The following is a 22,589-nucleotide window of genomic DNA, read 5'->3' on the forward strand; positions in this document are numbered from 1 at the left end:
TATAACCTCATTTCTACTTTAAGTAGGTGGACAACATAGGATAAAATGTAGGTGAACCACTGTGTCATAATAAACTATTCTATTCATACTAGTCTTAACTCTCGGAGGCCATTCATAAGATCTCATATCTCGCTGGCATATCCGGGGTGACTGGGGCTGTGACTTGGGGAGTGTTCCCATCTCCTATCCTCAAAAACAACAACACGGACGTGTGGTTTCTGACGTCCTAATCGCGTTTATTGTCTCTTGGCTGAACACCAAGTCTCTATTGAATTAACTGGGGTTTAGATTGGTCGCAAGCATCCGTGTGTGTATGGGCTGGACACACACACACACACACACACACACACACACAGAGGACCCTCTGAGCCTGGATTCTGCTATGGCACATGCCCATCACCTGTCTCAAGCTTGCAGGGGGAATTACATTTGGAGCCCTGAATTAAAACAATTCAGGCTGGGGATTTGTGACGTAAATAAGACCGTAAGCAACCTGCATGCACGTAAACAGGTTTACTAACATTTAATGAGAGGATGCAGAAGGGTGGGGTTTTTGGAAATTCTCTTTTTAATGCACACAATTCCATCACTATTTTAGCAACATTTAAAATTCAAGTACAAAAACTGCATGAGGAAAACAAAGAGCATTCAACAACTGGATTCGTAATGGCAAGGTTTAATGGAATTGCATTAATTTGAACACATCATTTCACCTCCATTTCAATACGAATTAAATTTAAGTGCAGCAACTACAAAACAAATTACTTTCAATAAGTGCACTCCGTAACCCTGAGATAAGTATGCACTATTTGTGCAATTCAGTGCTTGCTTATATTTTCAATGTAAAATGCAGCCAATTTAGCAATGCCAGTCGAAATGACTCATGTAGGCTGTTATATTACTGTTTGGTTTGAGTGAGTAAGTACTGTTAATATGGCCTAAGCATTCTGGACAGTTAAACTGACTGACATTCTGCTTTGAAAACAGCTCTTGTGTATTTCAGAAACACACCTTTTACATTCCAGGTGTGAAAATAGTATACTCCATCATGATGTATAACGATCTCACACCTGTATCACATAACAGAGCATTACACGCACGAGACGCATATGAAAATGAAATACATGAGCTGCTGTAGCAGATCCAGTGTCCCTGTGTTTGCATGCCGGATGGAGTGTGCCTTTGCTAGGATACTTGGGCAGATCTACCAGTGCATGTGACTTCTCATCACAAGTCAACATGGACTTTCGACAGCAGTGACCGGAAATTCTCCAACTCCCTTACACTGGTTGAGATTCTGAAAAGTAGGAAACCAAATGACTGAGGACACATCAACTGACAGACATCTTTTCAAAATGTGAGGGGAAAAAAACGAACCACAAAAAGACACTTGGCAAACAGTTGCTATCAGCTTTGTTGCTTTTACCTCCCAAAAGCATTGAAGAGAGCCACTATCTCCTGTCTGGTGAGCTGGAATGGGAGCTGGGCTCCCGGGGACTTGGGCAGGCTTTCGATCTGTCGCCCGGAGAAAAGGATCTTCAGCGCTGTGCCAAGGCCCTGAGTCTGGAGAAAAACAGGAAGGTAAATGGTGACAGAACTATTTCTTATGACTTAGGTTTTGGTACTAGTTTTTATTTTATGTGTGTGGCATTAAGAAAAATTTGAATATCACACAAATCCACAATACAATCATCACAACCGAAATCCACAATCAGCCAATGGATGTTTCTCACCTGTACTTTGCCCCAGAGCCTGCACTTGAAACAACCCACACAGTCCATTATTCTAGAGATGTTTTTAAATGTCAGTTTGAAGTCCTCCTAAGGAAAGAAAACCAGATGCATTAGAGCTTCATTAGACAGCAGCATTATATAAGTTCAGGTCAGCAATAAAACACTGACTCCACAGCAGCTAATGCACAACTACAACAGCATTATGAGATGAGAGAGAGAGGCACTGACTTTTAATTTGGCAGCTTCTTTTTTATTTCCAGCAAATAGCAAGGTTTCATCAAAATGTAGTGGGAAAGACCTGCAAAAGAGTTAATATCAATATAATATTAAATCAAAGACTGGCATCAATTAATTTCAACATTTCAACTTCATTTAGTGACAGGACCGGCATAGTTAAGGCATGAGTATTAACTGAAATGATTGTGGGCAAGTCTATATCTGTACTTCTGAAATTGAGCTGACTATTTGAATATTTCCAGCCTGCCTGCAGTTCACCTACTTGGCCACATGGAGGAGCTCCAGCAGCAGCTCTTTGTTCTCCTGGTCTTGTGCGGCCTGGCCCGAGTACAGCTGAAAAGAGGGCTGCTGGAAGAAAGGAAGGACTTTGGCCAGGGCCCGCAGCTCGATCAGGTACAGGAAGTAGAGGTTGCGAAGCCTCTTCGGACCCTCCCCTTTGGTCAACTTCTCGTCAAAGCGCTGCTGGAACTCTGAGATGTTGTGACCCCACTTTTTCCCAAACCAGCTATCTGCCAGGGAGAAAAACACTAAATGAATACAGCATTGTAATACTTATAAGAATATATGAATATATTAAATAAGAAGAAAAAGTACTGTTTCATTACGGGTTATTTCAGACTTTTAATTTAACCTTTAATCAAACCTTTCCTATTAGAACATATACCATAAATCGCAGTATGCTAGATAAGCATACTATTACAAGTCATGCTATGTTGGGTATGTTTCTGTGTGTCATTCCAGGCCTTTCATAGATCCCCTGGCACACCCATCATTCACTACTCACCTTCCAGAAGGTACCTGGCACTCAGATGTATGTTTATGCTTGAGTGAAGACCCGAGACGAGGCGGAAAAAAGCTCTCTTCTCCACACACAGGCCTGTGAGGTGGAATATGACGTTATCTAGACACTGTGGGGACATTTTTTAGCAGACACACTTGTTTACATGGTTGCATCCACTATACTCACCCTCCAGCCAGTTGTAAAAGCCCCTTCCTGAAATGAAAGGCGTCGATATCATGACTGCTTTTGTTCAACATGTACTGATGAATGAAGTCACAACTCTGATAAAATGATACAAAATAATCCTAATAATGCTTACCTTCATTTCCCCCTTAAAAAAAAAATACACACATTAAAAAATCATTAAGAGTTATTTTAACAGTGCATAACGTATAATTTCAATAGAATGGCCTGATATCTAACAACAACTTCATATGAACTTACCACTGTATGTTGCCAGAGGATTTAGGGGTCGATTCACAGTTAATGGCCTTAAGGGGGGGGGGACATTATGAATAACATTATGAATATGATCTAGTAAACTAAAAACTCACCTTACACAATACATTAAGATGTATGTCTATACTACATTCAAATACCACTGCAAGAGATCTTACTTGAAACAGTTTTCTTCATAAATGCTGTTCCAGATCTGCCAGGCTTCGGGGCCTTTGTACCCAGTGAAGCGCTCCGGGTTGAGCAGAAGATCCACATAGTCCGAGTCAGGAGATTCCTCATCTATAAGGAAAACACCCTCATGGTCACAGCCTGCAACAGACGCTGGCACACAGCTGGGCCAGGTCAGAACCACGGCCATATTGTCAGGAGCACATTTTGACACATGCAAGAAAAGTCTGTAATCATCACTGTTATTCAAGTATGATTTTTCCTCTGAGGGGAGAAGCCAGGATTACCATCAACCATGCAGAAACGGTCTTCCTCATCATCGTATGTGTTCCAGTCACGCAGGGCCCTCTGGGTCTCCTCACTGCAGAAGAAGAGGGGAAACTCAACTGCCATTTTAACATTCATATACATACAAACATACATACAGTATAAACAAAACAATTGAACTAGCTAACACACTATTGATACACAATAACACATACTTTAACATGTATTAATTTAGTCAATGGGCAGGAATCTTTGTCTAGTAAATCTGTACTGCACTGTCAGTCACTTTGGATAAAAGTGTCTGATAACTGAATAAATACATGTCTACAAACTCAGTGCATAACGAACCGTGAACAAACCCAGAACAAACCCAAATGTGATATTTTTTCAACCTGACTTTTGTTTCCTTGGGGTTGACTTTGGGGAATAGCAACCATGTCAACTGAGTCATGTCAGACACATCAACAGGAACATCAACACATTCCCTGAAGGAGTCTTACCTGAGAGAGCTGTTGACAGCGCCCAGTTTCTCCGCTCTCTCACACTCCTCAGCATCCTCACTGGCTTCAGATGGATACTTCAAAAACAAAAAGTGACACATCAGCCAAAATTATCTTCTACGGTAAACCTAATGCTAATGCTTTAGCCATGAAATATAGTGGGAGTGTATACCTTATGGCTGCCTGACCTAATCCCATCAGGCACCTCATTCTGTGAAAACAGTACAAACGCATTAGTGTCAGTGATATGCAGTTTGTGAGTATTATCCAAGCACATTTAAGGTAATTAAGAGTATATTCTCACCAGTGTGCATGGTTCCACTGCACAGTCTCTAAGTCCACAGTGGCTATTGTCTGTCCAAAAAGGGCAAGGCTTATTAAGATTCACCTAGGCAGAAAGAGTGTTTATATTTCATGTCATGGGGCCAGGTCAGGTATAGTGCTGTAAACTGACACATGCCAACGTAACGAGACAGCTTACCTTGTAAAACCTGAAATAGTCTGTTGTGAGGAGTTTTTGAAGTTTTGGGAATAACTGCTTGTTGTTAAAAGAGTCGATTGTTTCGACGTCACAGGTACAGTCGTCCAGGCTTCCAGTCACCTTAACACACAAAAGAGGGATGTAGTGTTTACAACACCATATCCTGTCTTAAGTTTTGAACGCACCAGAGAGACGTTTTGCAATGCAGTGTCGTTTAGAGAAAAATAATTAAAACATTATCAGTTCATAATTTATTGAAGTTTCTGTTAAATCCATACTTACTCCGCAAAAACATCTTTGCGCTGCAGATCTTGAAATGGCTCCCTCAATGTCAGTCAGCAAAACGATCAGACAGAGTAACAGTTTCGCTGTTCTTGTCCCACCAGCCATACCGTAGCAACAAGTACTGCTGATTTGTTTTAATTATCCTTCAGGAGAAAGGCTTGTAGTCTCCAGTACTTTACACAACAGATGAATGTCAGGAAATTGACGTTTAAAACTGCCGTCACTTCCACTCAACTGACGACTACCAGAGTTACACGTTCCCATTCTGATATGATTCATCCAATGACCGATAAACTCGATTGCTGGAGTTTACTTCCTATTGCCTCACTCGGGACGTGTTATACGTGACAAGACCATTTCATGACACGAGGGAAAACATTTGTCTTTAAAAGCTGCCCGTGTTCATTATTTAACTTTCTTGTAACTGATTTCCAGTCAAATCATTCGGAAACCACACTTGACATTTATCTACAGATCAATGAATGCACTCTCTCTTCTTCTTCCCCTCTGTCTCTATAATAACTTTACCACAGGGTGGCGACAATAGGCTGTGTCGCAGTAAACCTACTGACACATATAAAGCCACTCGATCCTTGGCCTGTCTGTAGCCTAAAATATTGCCTACCAAATTATCGAAAGAAATAGGTCGTGTGGCTGTTATACCGATTGTTCTTTTAAAATGTAGAAAGGACAGGTGGCGGCGTTGACTAGACTTTTTAAAGGCTTCAGTATTGTGGCGCTTGAAAGTGAACTAGCTAAGGTGATAGACCTAAGGGTAGGCTACATTGAATTTGGCCAAATGTCTCAGAGGTGTCCTTTTGATCAACTTGCAATTTTCTGGTATGGTGGGTGTATGATTTTATATCATCAAAGTGTGTGACTCATTATTTTTAATGTTTTTATATCTTTATAAGTTATGTGAGGTAACGTCGTTTTACATCCATTTCCTTTCAGCACTGGTCAGCTCCGTTGGCGGGATAACGGAGGTGATCGAAGTTCTGAACAGTAGACGTAGCCTATCTAAACAGACCGTTCGTGATTAGGTAGGTGACTTATCTGATCTATCTAGATCTATTTAATTGCGAAACATGTTTCTAAACAACGAGAAATATTGCTGTTACCCTATTATGTTCAATTGTTGAAACATATTGCCAACCAACGAGAAACGTTGTTATTAGGCTACTCTATAATACTGAACAAAGAAGTTACTTATAGGTCTATTGAAAGTTAGCACATGATTCAGCTTAAATCAATATGTGGAATGTCATATTGAATACCATATATAGACCTTACAGACATAGCCCATACAATCGGCTTGATGTTATTTAGATGTGATGTGACTGCAACAGTTGGTTAATAGGCCTAAATGAAGTAACCTTATTCCAAACAATAGGCCTAAGTGGGAGAGGTGAATGTGGTTTGGGACTGCACAGGACCATCACATTTGTTGAATCAGGGATATTCTTCGCGACAGACTTCATGATAGATTGAGCTGAAACAAAGTGGGCCTGGGCCTATCACTAAGTCACTAAAATAGATGTTTCATTGCTCCTGTATTTCGTAAACCTACATACACTTCTATATTTGTTGCCTTTTCATATCGCCCATTGTTCATTAATTTGTGGAGGCTACTTCCAAATTCCACATTCCACCATTATGAATTGTGCATCATATATTCCCTTTATTATATAATAGTTGACGGCACCAACATGGAACCTCTACTTCATGGACTTCATGTAGTGGTCAGTCTTATCTCATGGTTGTCAAATATAGGGACCAGACCTAGATTTTACCCCAGTTCCATTGTGGCATCTCAAAACCCTTTCTCCTCCTCCCAATCCTTGTAGGCTTGACGAGGGTCAATGAGGGCTCATATTGTGTGTCAGAGGATATAGGCCTACTTCTCTTCAACAATGGCCAAAGAATTCACAATGGGCTACTGATGTTTGCACTAGTGGTGAATCTCATTAAAATATCACGTTTTCCCAACACAGCAAAATCTGAAAAGAATGTTTCAGGCTGTTCTTGAGAATGTCAAGCAGACCTGTTTGTAACCGACGTTTGGGTAGGTAGCCTACTTTTTAAAAGTGTCCATTCAACAATTCCACTTCACATAAAACTGATTGTGTGTATCATAACCATTCTTGTGAATGTATACAAAATGTTAATAACAGAACACGTGTGTCTTCTCACATTTATATTTCATTGAAACTGACTACTATGAAATGTTTTATTAGTGATGATTACAGGCTGAGGTCGTATTCCAAAAGCTGACTTCACGCAATTCATAAGGGACGGAGGAAGTGGGATGTGCCTACTATTGGACGGAATGCGCTATGACCCAACTTCATTTACAATAAAGAATTGTATAGGGGGTAGGAAGTCTTGTAGGTTGTCTGTGAGAGTGCTGAAATGGCGCACTTAAAGGGCTACTGAAACTTATCTAAAAAGCGGTGGCATGATTATAATGAGTGTAAAAGTGAACTTCCGGAGTGAATTTGCGCTATATGTCGGTCCATTAGAACTGGACTGCCAAACTTTGTCGCCCCTCCTCTTGTGCGCATTTATAACCAACATAACTTCAGTCTTGTTTTGATATTGTTCAGTTTGCTATGGAAACCCTTTGGGTTGTTTTTAAAAACTCTAATCTCTGACAGTCGGCTCCGTAGGATAGGCAATGCGATCTGTCCCTAACTCCATTCTCTATTTTTGTGCTTCCTTGTGCTGCCAAGCCCCTGACGTAATGCTTCGTGTTAATTATTAGCATGTGGGAAGCTATGCTGAGACTCTCTGATTGAACAAGAGCAACTGTAGGGAGAAAAGTTAGTCAAGATGGCAAAACACACTGACCCGGAGTGAAGGGGCACCGCTCCCCCCAATTTTGAAATTGTTGCGCCCGTCCAGCGACCAACACCACCGATGCAACTGTGCCTTGAAGTGAGTAACTTGTTACCATTTTTGAACTCTTGAAGCTTCAGAGATATTTTTTGCCTCTATTGTCCGGACGACTGCCAGTCTAAACGTAACGTCTTGTTTAATTTGAATTAGGGTCATATTTTGAGGTTTTTGCATATTCTTTAGAGTTGGAGATCGTAGCAATTATTCATTTTGGCGATTTAGTATGGGGTGCTTAGTGATACATGAATATTAGATGTGGTTACTATGGTCATTGAGAAGGTAGGCAGGGGTCCAGAAGAGCGGGGAAATTGTTAACCCGGTCTGAAGAGTTGTGGAAACTAGGCTATAACCTATACGGAATTGCAGCAGTTGGGTTTAAGGTCGCATAGCTACACGATGGCTACGATTTGGGTACGTTTTAGACCGAGCATTTTTCAGTTATTTTGAGGAGGTTTTGCTTAGTGGTCGAGTGGTGTACAAATCAAAAGCGCTGCTATCATTTGAAATAAGTGTCGACGTTTTTCAATAGGCTGTAAGATGGTAAGCAACGGAACCAATACATCTTTGTTCTGGAATGGTCGTTCAGTTTTGGAAGTCAGTGTTGATGCTGTCAAATAAAGGTAAGGTCTAAAAATGGTTTTAGAGTGAATTATTTCGACGACGCATGGATACCATAGCTTATAACGCTGAAAATCGTTGGCCACTACGGAGTTGTTTGTGCTAAGTTAGTGCATGAAATATGAACAACGCTTATGATTAGATGTCGTTTGGTCTGTGTTCGTTTGACTGTAGGAATACGGGCTTGTCTTAGGAATAGTCCGAATCATGCGTCAAATTGAATACCGTCTGCAGTGTGTAAAATTGGGGCGGCGAAGTACGTTTTATTTTTATCTGTAGTGTCGTCAGGCCTGTGTGTAGAGAAGAAAGTGGAATTACTTGAAACGTAAAAGCATGAATGAACGGGGTGTAGAGTAATGCTTTCACTGCGGATAGTGAGGTAATCGTCAGTGAGGAATTGTGTCCTATAATTATTTACTCTAGCGTAGCGAAAAGAAGTCTGCAGGTAGTCGTAGCTGTTGGCTGAAGCAACAGGGCAGTGTCGCATTCTCAGTGCTTCCAGAACGGCAGAAAAGACATCGCCTACCTCCTAGTCATGGAATCATAACTATTCAAATGGCGGTGTGAGTGTGTGTTATCTTCAGACCGTCTAATACTAGCTATTTCTTAACGTCATGATTCATAAACACACTCTGAAAAAGTCAACGATGTTGTGAAATATGTTCAGTTTGTACAGGTTTGTGACTCAAGTGATATGCTCCTACTGTACAGGTCTTTGGTGCTTCTCAGTGGAGAATGTCATCAAGAGTGGAGCTGAAGTGACAACCTGTGGAGGAGTGCAGCTCAGTGTCCTGCCACCCGTGACCCCCAGTGCCTAAAGGTTCAGAGGGGCGCCCCTGGAGCCCCCTAACTCCTCACCCTCATGTTCAACTTCACGCCAAATAAGAAATCACCAAGCAAGGATGACACAGCAGTTCAGTTCTGAATAAAAAAGTGATAATCCTCATGTGCCGATCACCGCTGGTCCAAGAAGGAAGAGGCCAAGAGAAGAAACGACTGGAACCGCTGCCGACGGAACCTCAGGCCTGAGACCACAGAACAGTGTTATAATCATCCCGGAGCCAAGTGCCAGGATCCATTGACCTGTTCTGAACCAGAGCCCGGGTGCTAGTGTCCACCCGTCTGTCTCGTCTGGCGTCCGTCCCGCGGACCATGATGTTTCGCGACCAGGTGGGAGTCCTGGCCAGCTGGTTCAAGGGGTGGAATGAGTGCGAGCAGACTGTGGCCCTGCTCTCCCTCCTCAAGCGGGTCAGTAAAACCCAGGCCCGGTTCCTGCAGCTATGCCTGGAACACTCGTTGGCAGAATGCACTGAGCTGCACGTTCTAGAAGGAGAAGCCAACAATCCAGGTCAGTGGAATGAGCAAGCAATGACCTCATAGCCAATCTTTGTCATATAAAGAGTTTTATTTGATAGTTCCAGAGAGAAATATTGGGGGTTTTGGGTAAAAATGGTCGCACACAGGCTTGTGGGAGCTTATTGCTCTGCCATAGATGGTAAAGGGTTAAAAGTAGTCTGGTGAGTGTGTGATGCTCTTTGTGAGGTCATTCCTCTGGCTCTTGTTCACTGAGAAGGACATCAGTGAGGTTAAATCTGACAGTGGCGACGTAGGGGCTATATTTGTGAAGAGGCTTCCGTGGTCCAGTTTGTTGCGTGAAGAGGTTGTGTGGCCATGGAAACAAATACCTTGGAAACCAAATCAGCTCATGAAGAGAGACGGAGAGAGAGAGTGAGGGAGATGAAGAGAGAGAGAGGAGAGAGGAGTGTGTGCGGATGTCACAATGACAGACTGGCAATCTGCTGGTTGCTTGGGTGACCTTTGGACACATTTCCCTCTTACACATTCATCACAGTCTACTGCCCCTCATTGTGAATGCATGTATGAACACGCACATATCGACACGTGTACACACACACACACACACACACACACACACACCAGTCACTCCAGGATCTTGCAAGGGTTTGTTGTGATTATTGCAGCCAAAAGTAACTGAATTTGCTGCTGGAATTGTCAAAAATTTTAAGAAGTTGAAATTGCACCCCACAACGGGAACTCCTTGAATTTGCATGAATTTGTGAAGATGCAAGATCACAAAATCCTACAGGGACTGACACACACACACACACAAACACATGCAACACACACTAACTGATGAACCAGCAACACGTGGGCTCCCCATCAGGACTTATGTTGAGCAGAGTCACCCTCTCAGTAGAAGGGCTTTTTTTACAGCCGTTATTCTTCAGTCTAAAGACAGAGACATCAAAGTCTGTCACATCAGGGAAGTTCACTCAGCAGTTCACTCCCACACCTCTTGAGCGTATTAGGTGGACAAAGATGGAAGCGAGCTGAGAGATGGCAACTGAGTTGGACAGTGGAGAGTGGGATTCTTGAGGAAAGTGCGATTCTTGAGGAAGAGCTGCTGCTAAGTTTTGGTGTGTTTGTTTATATGTGTGTGTGTGTGTGTGTGTGTGTGTTATTATTTCTCCTGCTTGCCTTTGTTTCTAAGCAGGAGTGTGTGTGTGTGTGTGTGTGTGTGTGTGTGTGTGTGTGTGTGTGTGTGTGTGTGTGTGTGTGTGTGTGTGTGTGTGTGTGTGTGTGTGTGTGTGTGTGTGTGTGTGTGTGCGCAATGATGGTGTTCTGCTTTCTGATGTGGCTGGTGTTCTCCTCAGGCAATGTCTGTCAGAGTGACCTCCTGTTTGTCAGGCCACTGGCAGGCCAGCCTCAGTGACTCATCACACTGTGTGTGTGTGTGTGTGTGTGTGTGTGTGTGTGTGTGTGTGTGCGCGTACACTCAACCTCGGCTTTGTTCATGTGCATAGTAACACTCATTCATGCCTGGAGTGTGAAGGGTTAGTGTGTGTGTCTGTATATTCCCCATCTAACACCATCTGTGGAAACTTGGTGCACCACGCCATTGTAAAACACACTTATACGTTGAGTCTGAGGCTTGTGTGATGCCCTACAAGAATACTGACTACATTATTCTGTTAATACTTTGACTACATTATCATGCATACTTCAGGCACAGTAATAGTCACAAATCGCAACTCTCTGAAGCTTTCATAGTCTTTGGTGTTTTAAAAGGGAGTTATATGTCTAAATAAGACCCATTTAAGGAGGAAATTGTGGTGTTGACTAAGCAGAAATACACATGATTTATGTTACGCCCCGGGTGTAGAGAAGCGTTAACTTGCAGCTGGAAGTTAAGTGGAAAGACTGTTTGGAGGTATTTGGGAAGGACTGTACCAATGAAAGGAATCCACAATGACCTACTTATTTCCCTGTCTAAAGAAAACAGGCTTCCTGGAGAGGAGCAGACTCTGGCTCTAATCGGGCTCTGATTTGGCCCAAATTTGGCACAGGTTCGGCCGGATCGGAGCCAGATCATGGCCGGATCCGTTCCTGAGTGAGCCAAAATCTGGGTTGTTCCTTGGTCGTAGTGATGCAGTGCATTTGTTGCTTGCCCAAGCATCATAAAGCTGTCTCTCAGGATGTTTGATTTACGGATTGTATTTGTTTTTTAAACATTGGATATATTTAGAATCTGCTGATTCAGGAGGTTTTTTTTTCTAACTTAAGTATTAACTTTCCTCCCCATGGAGTTTATGTTCTGCTCTCCTCCAAAAGTAGACACATTTTAAAGGGGCACTCTGGTTTGTGTTGTGAAAAAAGAATGAGATATACTGTATCTAACGGGTCAAACAGGGGAACAAGGTGCACTGTAATGGTGTGTAACACTGTTTATTTGACATGGCTTAGTTCAGTATTACATCATCATTTTGAGTGCAGAAGCATTTTCTTTTTTTTGCAACAAAAACTACTTTCTACACCCTAAAGGCCCGAAACAACAGAATCAACAGAAACTGTTGAGAATGTGGGTGTGATATACGGCTGTAGTGAGCAGTGAAAGACATACTGATGCTCTACAGTGCACAACTGACAAGAAATGTAAAAGTTTGACTTCAAATAGCCACATGCATACACACACACACACACACACACACACACACACACACACACATACACACACATACCACTGTGCAAATCCAGGGCCCATGCAAAGTCAGTCAAACTTTAAAGTATGTGCATTGTACTGAGAGCTATCCCTGTCTTGAAGGGCATCTAGACCCCAAACCCACCCCCACCCTCTGCCCCCTCACCCGCATTGAGGGCTGTGTGTGTGTGTGTGTGTGTGTGTGGGGGGGGGGGGGGGGGGGGGGCGGTCCCAGCCCGCACAGGGGGCCAGTGTTGTTATGAATGACTGACTTCATTGGGATGTGTGTGTGTGTGAGAGAGAGAGCCTGAGTGTGTGTGTGTGTGTGTGTGTGTTTGTATGCATGCACAAGTATGAGTGCATGTGTACCTGTGTGTGTGTGTGTGTGTGCCTGTGTGTGTGTGTGTGTATGTGTGTGTATGAATGTGCAGTGATTGAGTCTGCTCGTGCAGAAGCAGATGCTGCTGTGCTGTGCTGTGCTGTGCTGTGCTGTGCTGTGCTGTGCTGTGCTGTGCTGTGCTGTGTCGAGGCTGTGTGGTGTGGTGTGCCAGTCTGCTCAGCTCAGAGCTGTTTTTCTGGCATCTCTCCTCTCCTCACTGGCTGCCATGTAAAACATTTCAGTCTGTGAGTGCTCTCCCTCACAGCTACTGTTTCCAGGCACATGACTCTACCTCACATGCATTGTTGGGGAGGAGGTAGGTGTATAGGAATCTCATGGGGGTAATGGTAACTAGGTGTGAATAAGCACATGATTATAAGCTATTAGCCAATGGCTAATTTCTCTCACAGACGCACACTCGAAATACCCAAACACACACATGTAGACACATAGAGGGGAAACATAATGTGACATATCTGACAGTCATGCTTGTCAAAACATGGTATTTACTAATGTACTATATGTTTGGTCAATACCATGTTACCATGCAACAGTGTAAACATGTTTACAGGGGAAATTGAATAACTTTTTAACTAAGGTACTTCAGGTAGCTATGTAAAGTGGTAACCATGTCATAAACATGATAAATAAGTTAATTATAAGTGCTAGGCTTCCACGTATCCATAAAGCTATTCTTTTTTGGTTGTCTTTCAGCTTTATGTGGCAAACTAGCTTGAAAGTGAGAATTGTCATTGAGATTAGCATTCAGCGTATGAGGTAGTCCTTTCCCCCTTGTTCTGAAGTAGTTAATAATGTAAATTCAGTCTGTCAGTAAAGATCATAGCACAACAGAATACATCTCTCCATGTTCATCTCAGTGTACTTTGAATTACCTGATGTAGTCTGTCATTAAAATGTGTTATAGGGTAAATGGCTAATGTCTTTTGGAAAAATGTCATTTATCAAAAGGCGTAGATGTTGCCTGCCAAGTCATAAGAATTTCGCTGCGCTGAAGCAATTTGGTGCATGTGACAATAAACACTTTGACTTTGACTTTATAATCTGCACTGATTCAGTTAAATCCACTGAATCAGGCAAAATGGTCTTCTATAGAATTGCTGTTATTAGGTCAGCTTAAACTGTATCTGTCTAAGTTATAAACACAGATCGAGAGTAACCAGAAACAACACTGTTTGGGTTTTTCGTTGTGTTCTTAACTCATTAAGTGAGGAGGAAGACTTTAAACATGTTTGAGCTTTTTACAAGCCTTGAGAGACATCAATCCCTGATGATCACTATTTTCTCTGTAGTCAACTGGAACAGTAAAGTCAAAGGTTCGATTTCCAGAATACACGCCTGCTGATTATAATGTATACCTTACCTATGCTATTACCTACCTATGCTATTGTCCGACGTCTGTCTTTCTGTTATAGAGAGAGAAATGTCAGTCTCACTTGCTGCTTGATGGTGTTGCATGAGGTACTGTGATATTACAGTCCTGTGCACATTTGCTTTTGTTGAACAGTGTTGCTTTAAAATGTGGCAGAATTAAGATGTAGTACTAATTCAGTAACACAGTGAATTTAGGAAATAGCACAGCTTTTATTCTCTCTTCTGTGACTCTTTGGAAGTTTCTCCGGTATCCCTAGAGGTTCCAGACACTGCATGTAGCGAATCAGCAGCGTAACTCCACCTGCGCTGCGATCCCTTGTCTGGCTAAATGAAACCACATGGCGGGATGACATAGCTAGTATTCCGGCTAGCGTCCTACCCAATGCACAGACACACCCTTGAAATAAACCAACACCCATGTCCCTGTTTCTATCCTGTGCGTGTGTATGTGTGTGTGTGTGTGTGTGTGTTTGTCCAACCCATCTGTCTCCTCTTAGCTGCTGCTTTGAAACACGCAGACACACACACACATACACATAGACACACACTCACTCACTCACTTTCGGACACACACATATATACACACACAGATACACAGAAACATGTACACACACACACACACACACACACACACACACACACACACACTAACCCCTCACACCCCTGGCCTGTCTGGGAAGAAAGAGTGCTTGTGTCTTGGTTGGTTTGGGTGTCGGACTCTTTCGCGACACCCACGCATGAGCAAACAGTTTATTTCTGGCTCTGGGCTTCGTGTTCCGTGAGCTCATACGGAACCTCAGGAATGGGGACGGAGAACCGGCCAAAAACGCCCGTCCCCCCAGCTTTGAATCAAACACTAATGCTACTTTCTCTAAATCCTCGCCGGGAAAGTGTGTGTGTGTGTGTGTGTGTGTGTGTGTGTGTGTGTGTGTGTGTGTGTGTGTGTGAGAAAGAGAGAGAGAGAGAGAGAGACAGACAGAAAGAGCGTCCTCCACCACCTTGCTAGCTTCAGAAGTGACTCGTAATGTCCTTCTGTAAGACCTTACCTAGAAAGTAGCCGACCCTGGACTGGTTAAGGCACAGGCCTGGGCCACATCAGAGCCAGAGGCGCCCCCAAAGTCAAAAGCTGCAGCCAGAGTCCCCGAAAGTCCTCTGTTTGACCTCTCTTTTGACCTTTTAAAGTTGCTATTTGTCCATGGAGATTTAAGGTCTTCTTCAGGAGGCCGGCAGTCTGGTTGGTCTTGTGAGTGAGAACGAAGTAACATTTCACCGGGAGAACTGTAGCTTTCACAGTGACTCAGAGTTGTGAGTTATGTGCCTTTGAAGTCCAGTTGTTATTTACTAGCCAACATTGAGAGACATGAACTGACGGAATAAAGAAATTCTATCAATATGTGTTTTATGACAGACACAGTTCTAGTAGTTGGGAATAATGAAACTGCAAACTGTAGGTCCTTCTGCTTCCGTTTGTCTGTCCTCTTTAGTTTCACTGTGAGTTTGCCGTTAAAAAGTAGGGCATATTTCAGTGTTTAACTCTACACAGAGATGCATGAACTTTGGGCTGAGTCCAGATTTAAACTTGCACACACTGCAGAACAGGGAAGGAAAGAGAAAACATTGGGTCGCACAGGAATGACTCTTAATCTCTCTCTCCCTTACACACACACACACACAAACACACACTGTGTGAGATATTTCTCCTTTTTCAGACGGTAGTGTTAAGCAGAGCTTGGCATGCCAGCGTCTTGGAGGAGGTGTTTCCTAGAACACTCTTCAGGCCTCCACTCTTTCTCTCTCCCCCTTCTCTCTCTCTCTCCCACCCACCCTCTCTCTCCCACTCTCCCCCGTCTCTCTCCTCCTCCATACTTTACTGCTGATGCGGCATGACATCAGCAGATGAGTCAAAGCTTGTCAGTACTGAAACAGGACAAGAGAGAGAGAGAGAGAGAGAGGCTTCTCATTCCATCGGAGTCGTCTGAGGAGAAGTGATAACCTGTTGATGTCAGGACGTCTGAGACGCCGCAAACGAAAAACACCCACACACACACACATACAGACACACACACACACACACACACAGACATATACACACACACAGACACAAACACACACACACTCAGACACGCACACCGCAACGCTCTGCTCATTAACCCAGCTCAACACATTTGCTTCCATTCAATTTCGGTAAGAAGTTTCAACACACACACACACACACACACTCGACGCTAGCCGTCTGTGATTCCAACACAGTCTGATGATTAAGGCAGTGTAAGAGCTCTCCGGATATCTGATTTATGTGGCTTCTGGACCTATAATAATGACGCACATCTGAAAGGTTTTAGACACACACACTCGCACACTCAAATACCACGGGTCTGCCTACTGTAAATCAGACTTAAATGTGTCGCCGGTGCAGTGTGTTAGTGCTGGAAATGTCAATACCGTATGCCGCTGCGGGAGAGTACAGGAGCTCAGATGGCTTGAGATGCTGCCCAACTCACGCCTCACCTGGCCCACATCAGGACCCTAGCAAGCTGAGGTCAGTGAGGTGAAACTGCTTGTGATGGTCATCACTGGCCTACATACAAAGGGCACTCAAATTGAAATGTGTGTGTGTGCTGTTACATCACAGTGGGTTCATTATGATTGACTCTCTAACAGTCCAGTACTTTTGAGTTGATGTTCATACAATTCAGCATTTATGGCATGCTTATGGTGCACTTTAGGCCATACTTACAATTACATCCTGAAGGGATTGGGGATGGGTACAGAAACCTGATGCCATATAGAACCGCTTCCTACACGATTGGTATCTACCAGACCGAATTGCGATGCAGATTTTGGAGCCACTTAAATGCGTCAGTTATCGATTGAAATATTTGCTCTCTGATGCTTTGAAACGGACATTACAGGCATTGGTGGTGCGTTACTTCTGAAACTGAGGCCCCAACATGGATTTGGACGTGTAGGCTGGGGGGGAGGCATTGTGGTGGTATTTAGTTTATGATACAGGGGTTTGACCACAAACTTGCAGTGGTGCGGCCATGGCTGGTTTAATCTGGTCAATTTCATGTCACATGTATATCATGGATACCTTTACTCACAGTAAAAGAGAGAAACCGTTTCTAAATACAATCCAAGGTTGTTTTTTCTTGCTAAGCTTTGTGTGTTGCACATTAGCAGAGCAACACAATCAGTGTAGTGAAGTCAGTATTAGCCAGCCTCGCTGTAGCCTAGCCAGGTCGTTTGCAAATAAGCATCTCAATTAAAAGACAGATCGTTTCAACTAACGGACTTTGTTTTCTGATGTTTGTGAACTGACCTGGACTAATGAGCTAGTTCACTCCTTGCATATGATGTCTTATCAGCAGTAAGTAGAGTGGCTAACTAGCCTCTTGAGCTACAGCCTTAGCATAAACTTGATTAGGGGACCTAATCCTACTATCTGTTTATTTCTACTGTCTGTTTCCACAACTCCTTTTTTTACGCATTTTACGGGTTGAAAATGACTATTTAAAAACCCTCCTGAACTTTTTAAGGCCGATGGTGACGTAGAGTCAATGCCATGGAATGGGCGGCCCACCTCCCCAAGTCCCCGTCCGTGAGTGTGAGTCTTCATTTCTTTTGCTGATCAAGACTCCTCATTCACAGGACTTTACCCGCACCCTCCCTTTGCCCCTTGCTCACTTACAATTTTTCAAAATGATGCAGTGGGTTAGGCTCAGAGCTGAGGGTATACTTACACTTTAATACTTTATAAATACACTTACACTTTGATATATTGTTATCAAAATTGACTATTTTGGTTTTAGCACCGGCATCAGAGGAAACATAAACGACACCCAACCCTAGCAGGGGTGCGGAGTCAGAATGGGCCGTGAATGAATGTCATATTAAGACACTGAACCAGCAGCAGTCACCAGAACAAGAGGCTGCTTCGGCTTTGTGCAGCGCTCATCTCGTCTCGTTTCGTAGGGTATAATCTTTAGGGTTTTCAGTGGACCCCTTCACTCGCTGTATGGCTGTCGTGTGCCTCTAGACGACTACTTCCTGTGGCGTCACGTCACTTCACATCTGGTCTCGACCTGAATGTGACATCTGGGAGTGAGGAGAGGGAAGGGGAAGGGCTTTGGGGGAGAGGCGAGAGGTTTGGAAAAGTTTCCTTCCTGGTCCCGCTTCTTCATCGACGTCTTCTTTTTCTCCTCCGCTCCCAAAACGGCCAGCGCAGCCCCCTGGCCCATTGTTGTGATAAATATAGAGCTCAGGGACTGAGAAGGGAAACACACACTAAACACAGACACACACACACACACACACATACTTCCTTCCAGTGGAGGGGTAGTCAGCAGGGATGAACTGACCCTGAGGATAAAAAACAGTGTTCCTGAAGCATACTCAAGGTTTACTTTATTTTCACATAGTGACTTGTGTGGAGTGCATTTAATGTACTTGCCTATACATGCTGTTAACCAAATAAATTGTTTTGGTTTAGGTTTAGACTGCAGTATGCAAAGCAGAGCCAGCTTCACATTCTGAGAATCTGAGAGTCCCTGGCCTACTGTACCCTGATCTTCTTCACAGTTACACTCAAGGGTAGCCCTCAGGCCTACACACACACACACACACACACACACAAACGCATTCCTGTGCTGATCTGCACCTCGCTCCTCTCACACACACCACGCAGCCTAACCGGTTTTGTTGCCTGTGTGGCGTTTGGGCTTGAGCTGTTAGTGCACGTTCCGCTGAGAGCTCTGAGACTCGCCCACCCTCAAACCACCGCATACTACCCTGCAGTGCACATTCACTGGATCGCTGGAACTGGAACTTTCATGTGTTTTTAGTGTACGATTTCTCCCACAATGTTTCCCTACTTTTTCCCATGCTGTTTGCTTCTTTAGATGGTAAGGACACACGCTGTCCTCTTAATGGTAGTCAGAAATATTTTTGCTTTAACCACACTAGGATGTAATGTTTAAAGTATTTAGCTCACTGGCTATAGGCTTTCTGTTTTCCCATTAAGTAGCTTCATGTCATTGACACACACGTGGCTGAGGAAGCTATTCATTTGGAGAGCACATATGTCCTGGCCGAGCTTAGCTTGCTGTAAATGAGCCTGCTCTCTCCTCTAGGGTTTTTTTTCTCCCTCAGCTGCAGTTGTATAACCTCTTCAGACAAGGAATCTGCAAAGGATGTTGTTCTTTTTTTCCTCTCTCTCTCTTTTTCTTTCGCTCGCTCTCGTTCTTATTCCTTCATTCCCAGCAGGTACGGAAATAAAGATTTCTTCCAGAGAGGAAAATAATTATCATTCTTCCACAAATCAGGAAGGGGGTCTCTGCCGATCCAGGGCCCCAGCCATTTCCTTAAATAGAACTCGGTGCTCTCCAATCCGCCGACTTTCAGGCTCGCATTCCGCACATAGCTCCGGCTGCGACATTCTGCGCCGCGCAAACAAATAACTCCCAGAGCTTCGGCAGGTACACTACAATTGCCGCTCCGCGCCTACGTCTCTCTCGCAGCCCTGGGGACGCGGGGCTCATCAGGTTGCCATGGCGTTTCCTGACAGGGCCCGAGTGTGGTAAGAGAGGCAACTGCAGGAGCCCTGGGCGGAAGGGGGGCAACTGTTGGTGCTGGGGGCCAGAAGAGTTTGGCTTTTCATAAAGAGATTAGCTAAGTGCTGAGGGTGTGAAATAAAAGACCCTGGGCTGCAGAAACTAAACCAAACACAAGCTTCCCATGATGGGAGGGACACTTAGGAAAGCAGTTTTAGGTAACGGGTTGGACTTCAACACTTTCCTCCTAAAGCACACTGTTCACAATGGCTGTAAAGCTATAATATCTCTCTTTATCTAACCACCTACAGTCATCTATCTATTTATCTATCTATCAGTATGTTTGTCTGTCTGTCTGTCTATGTCTGTACACACGTATTTATGGATATTAAACCACACAGCCATATGGCTAACTAATGCTGAGAGTGTGTACAGACCCCTGCATGTTAGGTCCATATTCAGTCTGTCCAGGCCTGTAGACCGGCATGAGTGTCAGGCAGCATGAATGAGAATCCAGAGGAGTGCTCCAGTGCACGTGTGCCCTGTGATGGGTTTCCTGTGGAAGATCCCGAGAGCCAGGATGTAAGAGTGGAGCTCAGTGTCTGCGCTTTGTGTGTGCGTGTGAGTGCGTGCGTGTGTGTGTGTGTGTGTGTGTGAGTTGTGTATGTTCGTCATCAACTCTGACTGTATGTATGTCAGTGCTTGTCTGTGTGTGTGTGTGTGTGCACGCATTCATGTGTGTTTGTGTGTGCGTGCATTCGTGTGTGTGTGTATTTGCTCATCATCTGTGCTTAACAATAGGCCCACTCTGCTGATTGTGGAGTGCTGGCGCTGTGCTACTGACAGAGGCAGGTGCTTCCCTGTGTGTTGCCAGTCCAGCTGAGCTCAGTAGACACAGAGTGCAGCTCACACCACTGCTTCCCTCTCCGGCTGCACCAGAGGTCACGAATATAAATGGAACTCAAGGAAGACAACACAAGCATGCGTGCACACACACAGACGCACGTGTAACGACAGACAGACACACACATATACAAACATACACATGTGTATGCAGACAGACACAGACACACACACACACACACACACACACACACACACACACACACACACACAGACAGTGAGTGCGTGCCGATAAATATACACAGATCTGTGCTCACATTCATGCATGGGCAAGCAATCTCACTCTCTCAAACACAGATAGAAATACTGACACACACATACACACACACATACACAGACCATGCTAACCATTGTCTTTATCCTTTAGCAGTCCTCCATAAATATTGAATGATCTGTATTGATGTTGAAGCCTGTGACAGTGAGGAAGCACTTTGATGGATATTTCCTGTGTAGATTTATGCCTGCATCTGATTGCTGTCAGATGTCCTCGGAAATGTGCACCACTCTTTATTTACACTAAGCCTTTGCGGCGGAAAAGGGGATGAGTGTGCCTGTGTGTTAGTGTGTGTGCCTGTGTGTTAGTGTGTGTGTGTGTGTCTCCATCTGTGTGTGTGTGTTCCTGTGCATGTGTGTGTGTGTGTGTGTGTGTGTGTGTCTCTGTGTGTGTGTGTCTCTGTGTGTGTCTTTACATTGGACAGGCAGCACTCCTTGCTCCTAAGCAGCGTAACGCAAACAGCAGTAGTCAAGGAGTCGCTACCATAATAATGACACAATTTCCCAAGCTCTCTCCACGAGGCCAGGGATCATAGTAACGGCCCTCGATTGATGCGGACGCGCTTGGATACCGTGTGTTTGTGTAAGAGTAATGATCTTTCAACGTGCTCCTGCTGGCTATGAGCTGACCCCGGTTCAGAGATTAAGATGATCTGATGGCAAGATTGTCTTGACAGATCTTTGCTGGCTTGTCTTATAGCCACACCATTCAGCAGGTTCGGAGACAGACATGGCCCTAGTGCACACCTGGTACAAACCCACCTGGAGTATTATTACTCAGTTTCAGGACGGAAAGCACCTGAAAATGAAGCGACTTAGGTTTTCGTCTACACTGTGCGAATGTATGATTGGAGTTGGATCTGAGACAGAGCTGTATGACTTGTGAATGAAAGACGGTTCTATGTGTGGTTGGGTTTGTATCTAAATCAGTGTGATGTAAGGCTGGGTTTGGATCTTAGACGGTGCTGTGTGATGGGCTTAGATCTAAGGCAAGTCTGGGTGATGTCTGAATGTAAGATGGACAATTCTGTGTGAGTATATGATTAGGTTTTTGCTGACTATGCTGAAAGGTTTGCACCAGGAACTATGGCAACTCACTGATTGGCGCTGGATCAGATGGTTGTGTGATTAGCTTTGAGATTTCACAGATTGAATATCTGGATGTGTTTGGATCGTAGACTGCTGTGTGAACATACTGTATGTGTGGGTTTGCACCTGAGACCGTCCTGTGTGAGTATGTTGGTGGTGGTTTGGGATTGTGGACCATAACCTATCAATGTATGAATGGGTTAAGATTTGAGACCATACTCTGTGATTGGATGTGGATCTCAGACCGGTCTGGTTGATTTGATTGGCTCTGGACATAAGATGATTCTGTAATGTTGAGGACTGAATTGGTTCAGATCTAAGAAAAGACTGTGACTGTATGATACCCCTTTTCCACCAAGACAGTTCGAGGCCCAGTGCCTAATCTCAAACCAGTTATTGTCAGTGTGTGTGTGGATGTGTCAGTAACCAAGGGGGTTTAGTCTGTGTGGATGTGTCAGTAACCAAGGGGATTTAGTCTGTGTGGATGTGTCAGTAACCAAGGGGGTTTAGTCTGTGTGGATGTGTCAGTAACCAAGGGGATTTAGTCTGTGTGGATGTGTCAGTAACCAAGGGG

General features: G+C 44.0%; 2 protein-coding genes across 11 annotated transcripts in view; one reads left to right on the forward strand and one right to left on the reverse strand.

Annotated features, from left to right (window-relative positions):
- Positions 1 to 550: 550 nt before the first annotated feature.
- On the reverse strand, positions 551 to 5,380 carry ero1a (endoplasmic reticulum oxidoreductase 1 alpha). The gene is made up of 16 exons (XM_031580318.2): positions 4,909 to 5,380; positions 4,627 to 4,746; positions 4,450 to 4,533; positions 4,318 to 4,356; positions 4,146 to 4,222; positions 3,666 to 3,739; positions 3,369 to 3,489; positions 3,196 to 3,242; positions 3,071 to 3,082; positions 2,938 to 2,964; positions 2,755 to 2,847; positions 2,233 to 2,479; positions 1,962 to 2,031; positions 1,734 to 1,820; positions 1,427 to 1,563; positions 551 to 1,297 (listed from the first exon to the last, which is right to left on the reverse strand). Exons 1-16 carry the CDS (start codon positions 5,014 to 5,016, stop codon positions 1,228 to 1,230), a joined length of 1,413 nt encoding a protein of 470 aa, XP_031436178.1. The 5' UTR covers positions 5,017 to 5,380; the 3' UTR covers positions 551 to 1,227.
- The window catches only part of samd4a (sterile alpha motif domain containing 4A), a 55,274-nt gene continuing 36,868 nt past the window's right edge, over positions 4,184 to 22,589 (forward strand). For 4 of the 10 annotated variants that reach the window (XM_031580307.1, XM_031580315.1, XM_031580316.1 and 1 more), the window contains exons 1-2: positions 7,862 to 8,429; positions 9,139 to 9,775. In XM_031580307.1, the coding sequence (XP_031436167.1) occupies positions 9,580 to 9,775 (196 nt within the window). In that variant the 5' untranslated portion in view covers positions 7,862 to 8,429; positions 9,139 to 9,579. The other 6 variants (XM_031580311.1, XM_031580310.1, XM_031580308.1 and 3 more) reach the window with 6 other exon arrangements.

This window comes from Clupea harengus, chromosome 14, assembly GCF_900700415.2.
Source record: "Clupea harengus chromosome 14, Ch_v2.0.2, whole genome shotgun sequence".
Taxonomy (NCBI): Eukaryota; Metazoa; Chordata; class Actinopteri; order Clupeiformes; family Clupeidae; genus Clupea; species Clupea harengus.

Bases quoted from the DNA above. Each gene is read 5' to 3' on its own strand.
- ero1a (XM_031580318.2), bottom strand. From the start codon at position 5,016: ATGGCTGGTGGGACAAGAACAGCGAAACTGTTACTCTGTCTGATCGTT. The intron at 2,848-2,937 runs GTGAGTATAGTG...TCCACCTCACAG, and splicing joins CTTTTACAACTGGCTGGAGG to GCCTGTGTGTGGAGAAGAGA. The intron at 1,298-1,426 runs GTAAAAGCAACA...CCTACTTTTCAG, and splicing joins CTCTTCAATGCTTTTGGGAG to AATCTCAACCAGTGTAAGGG.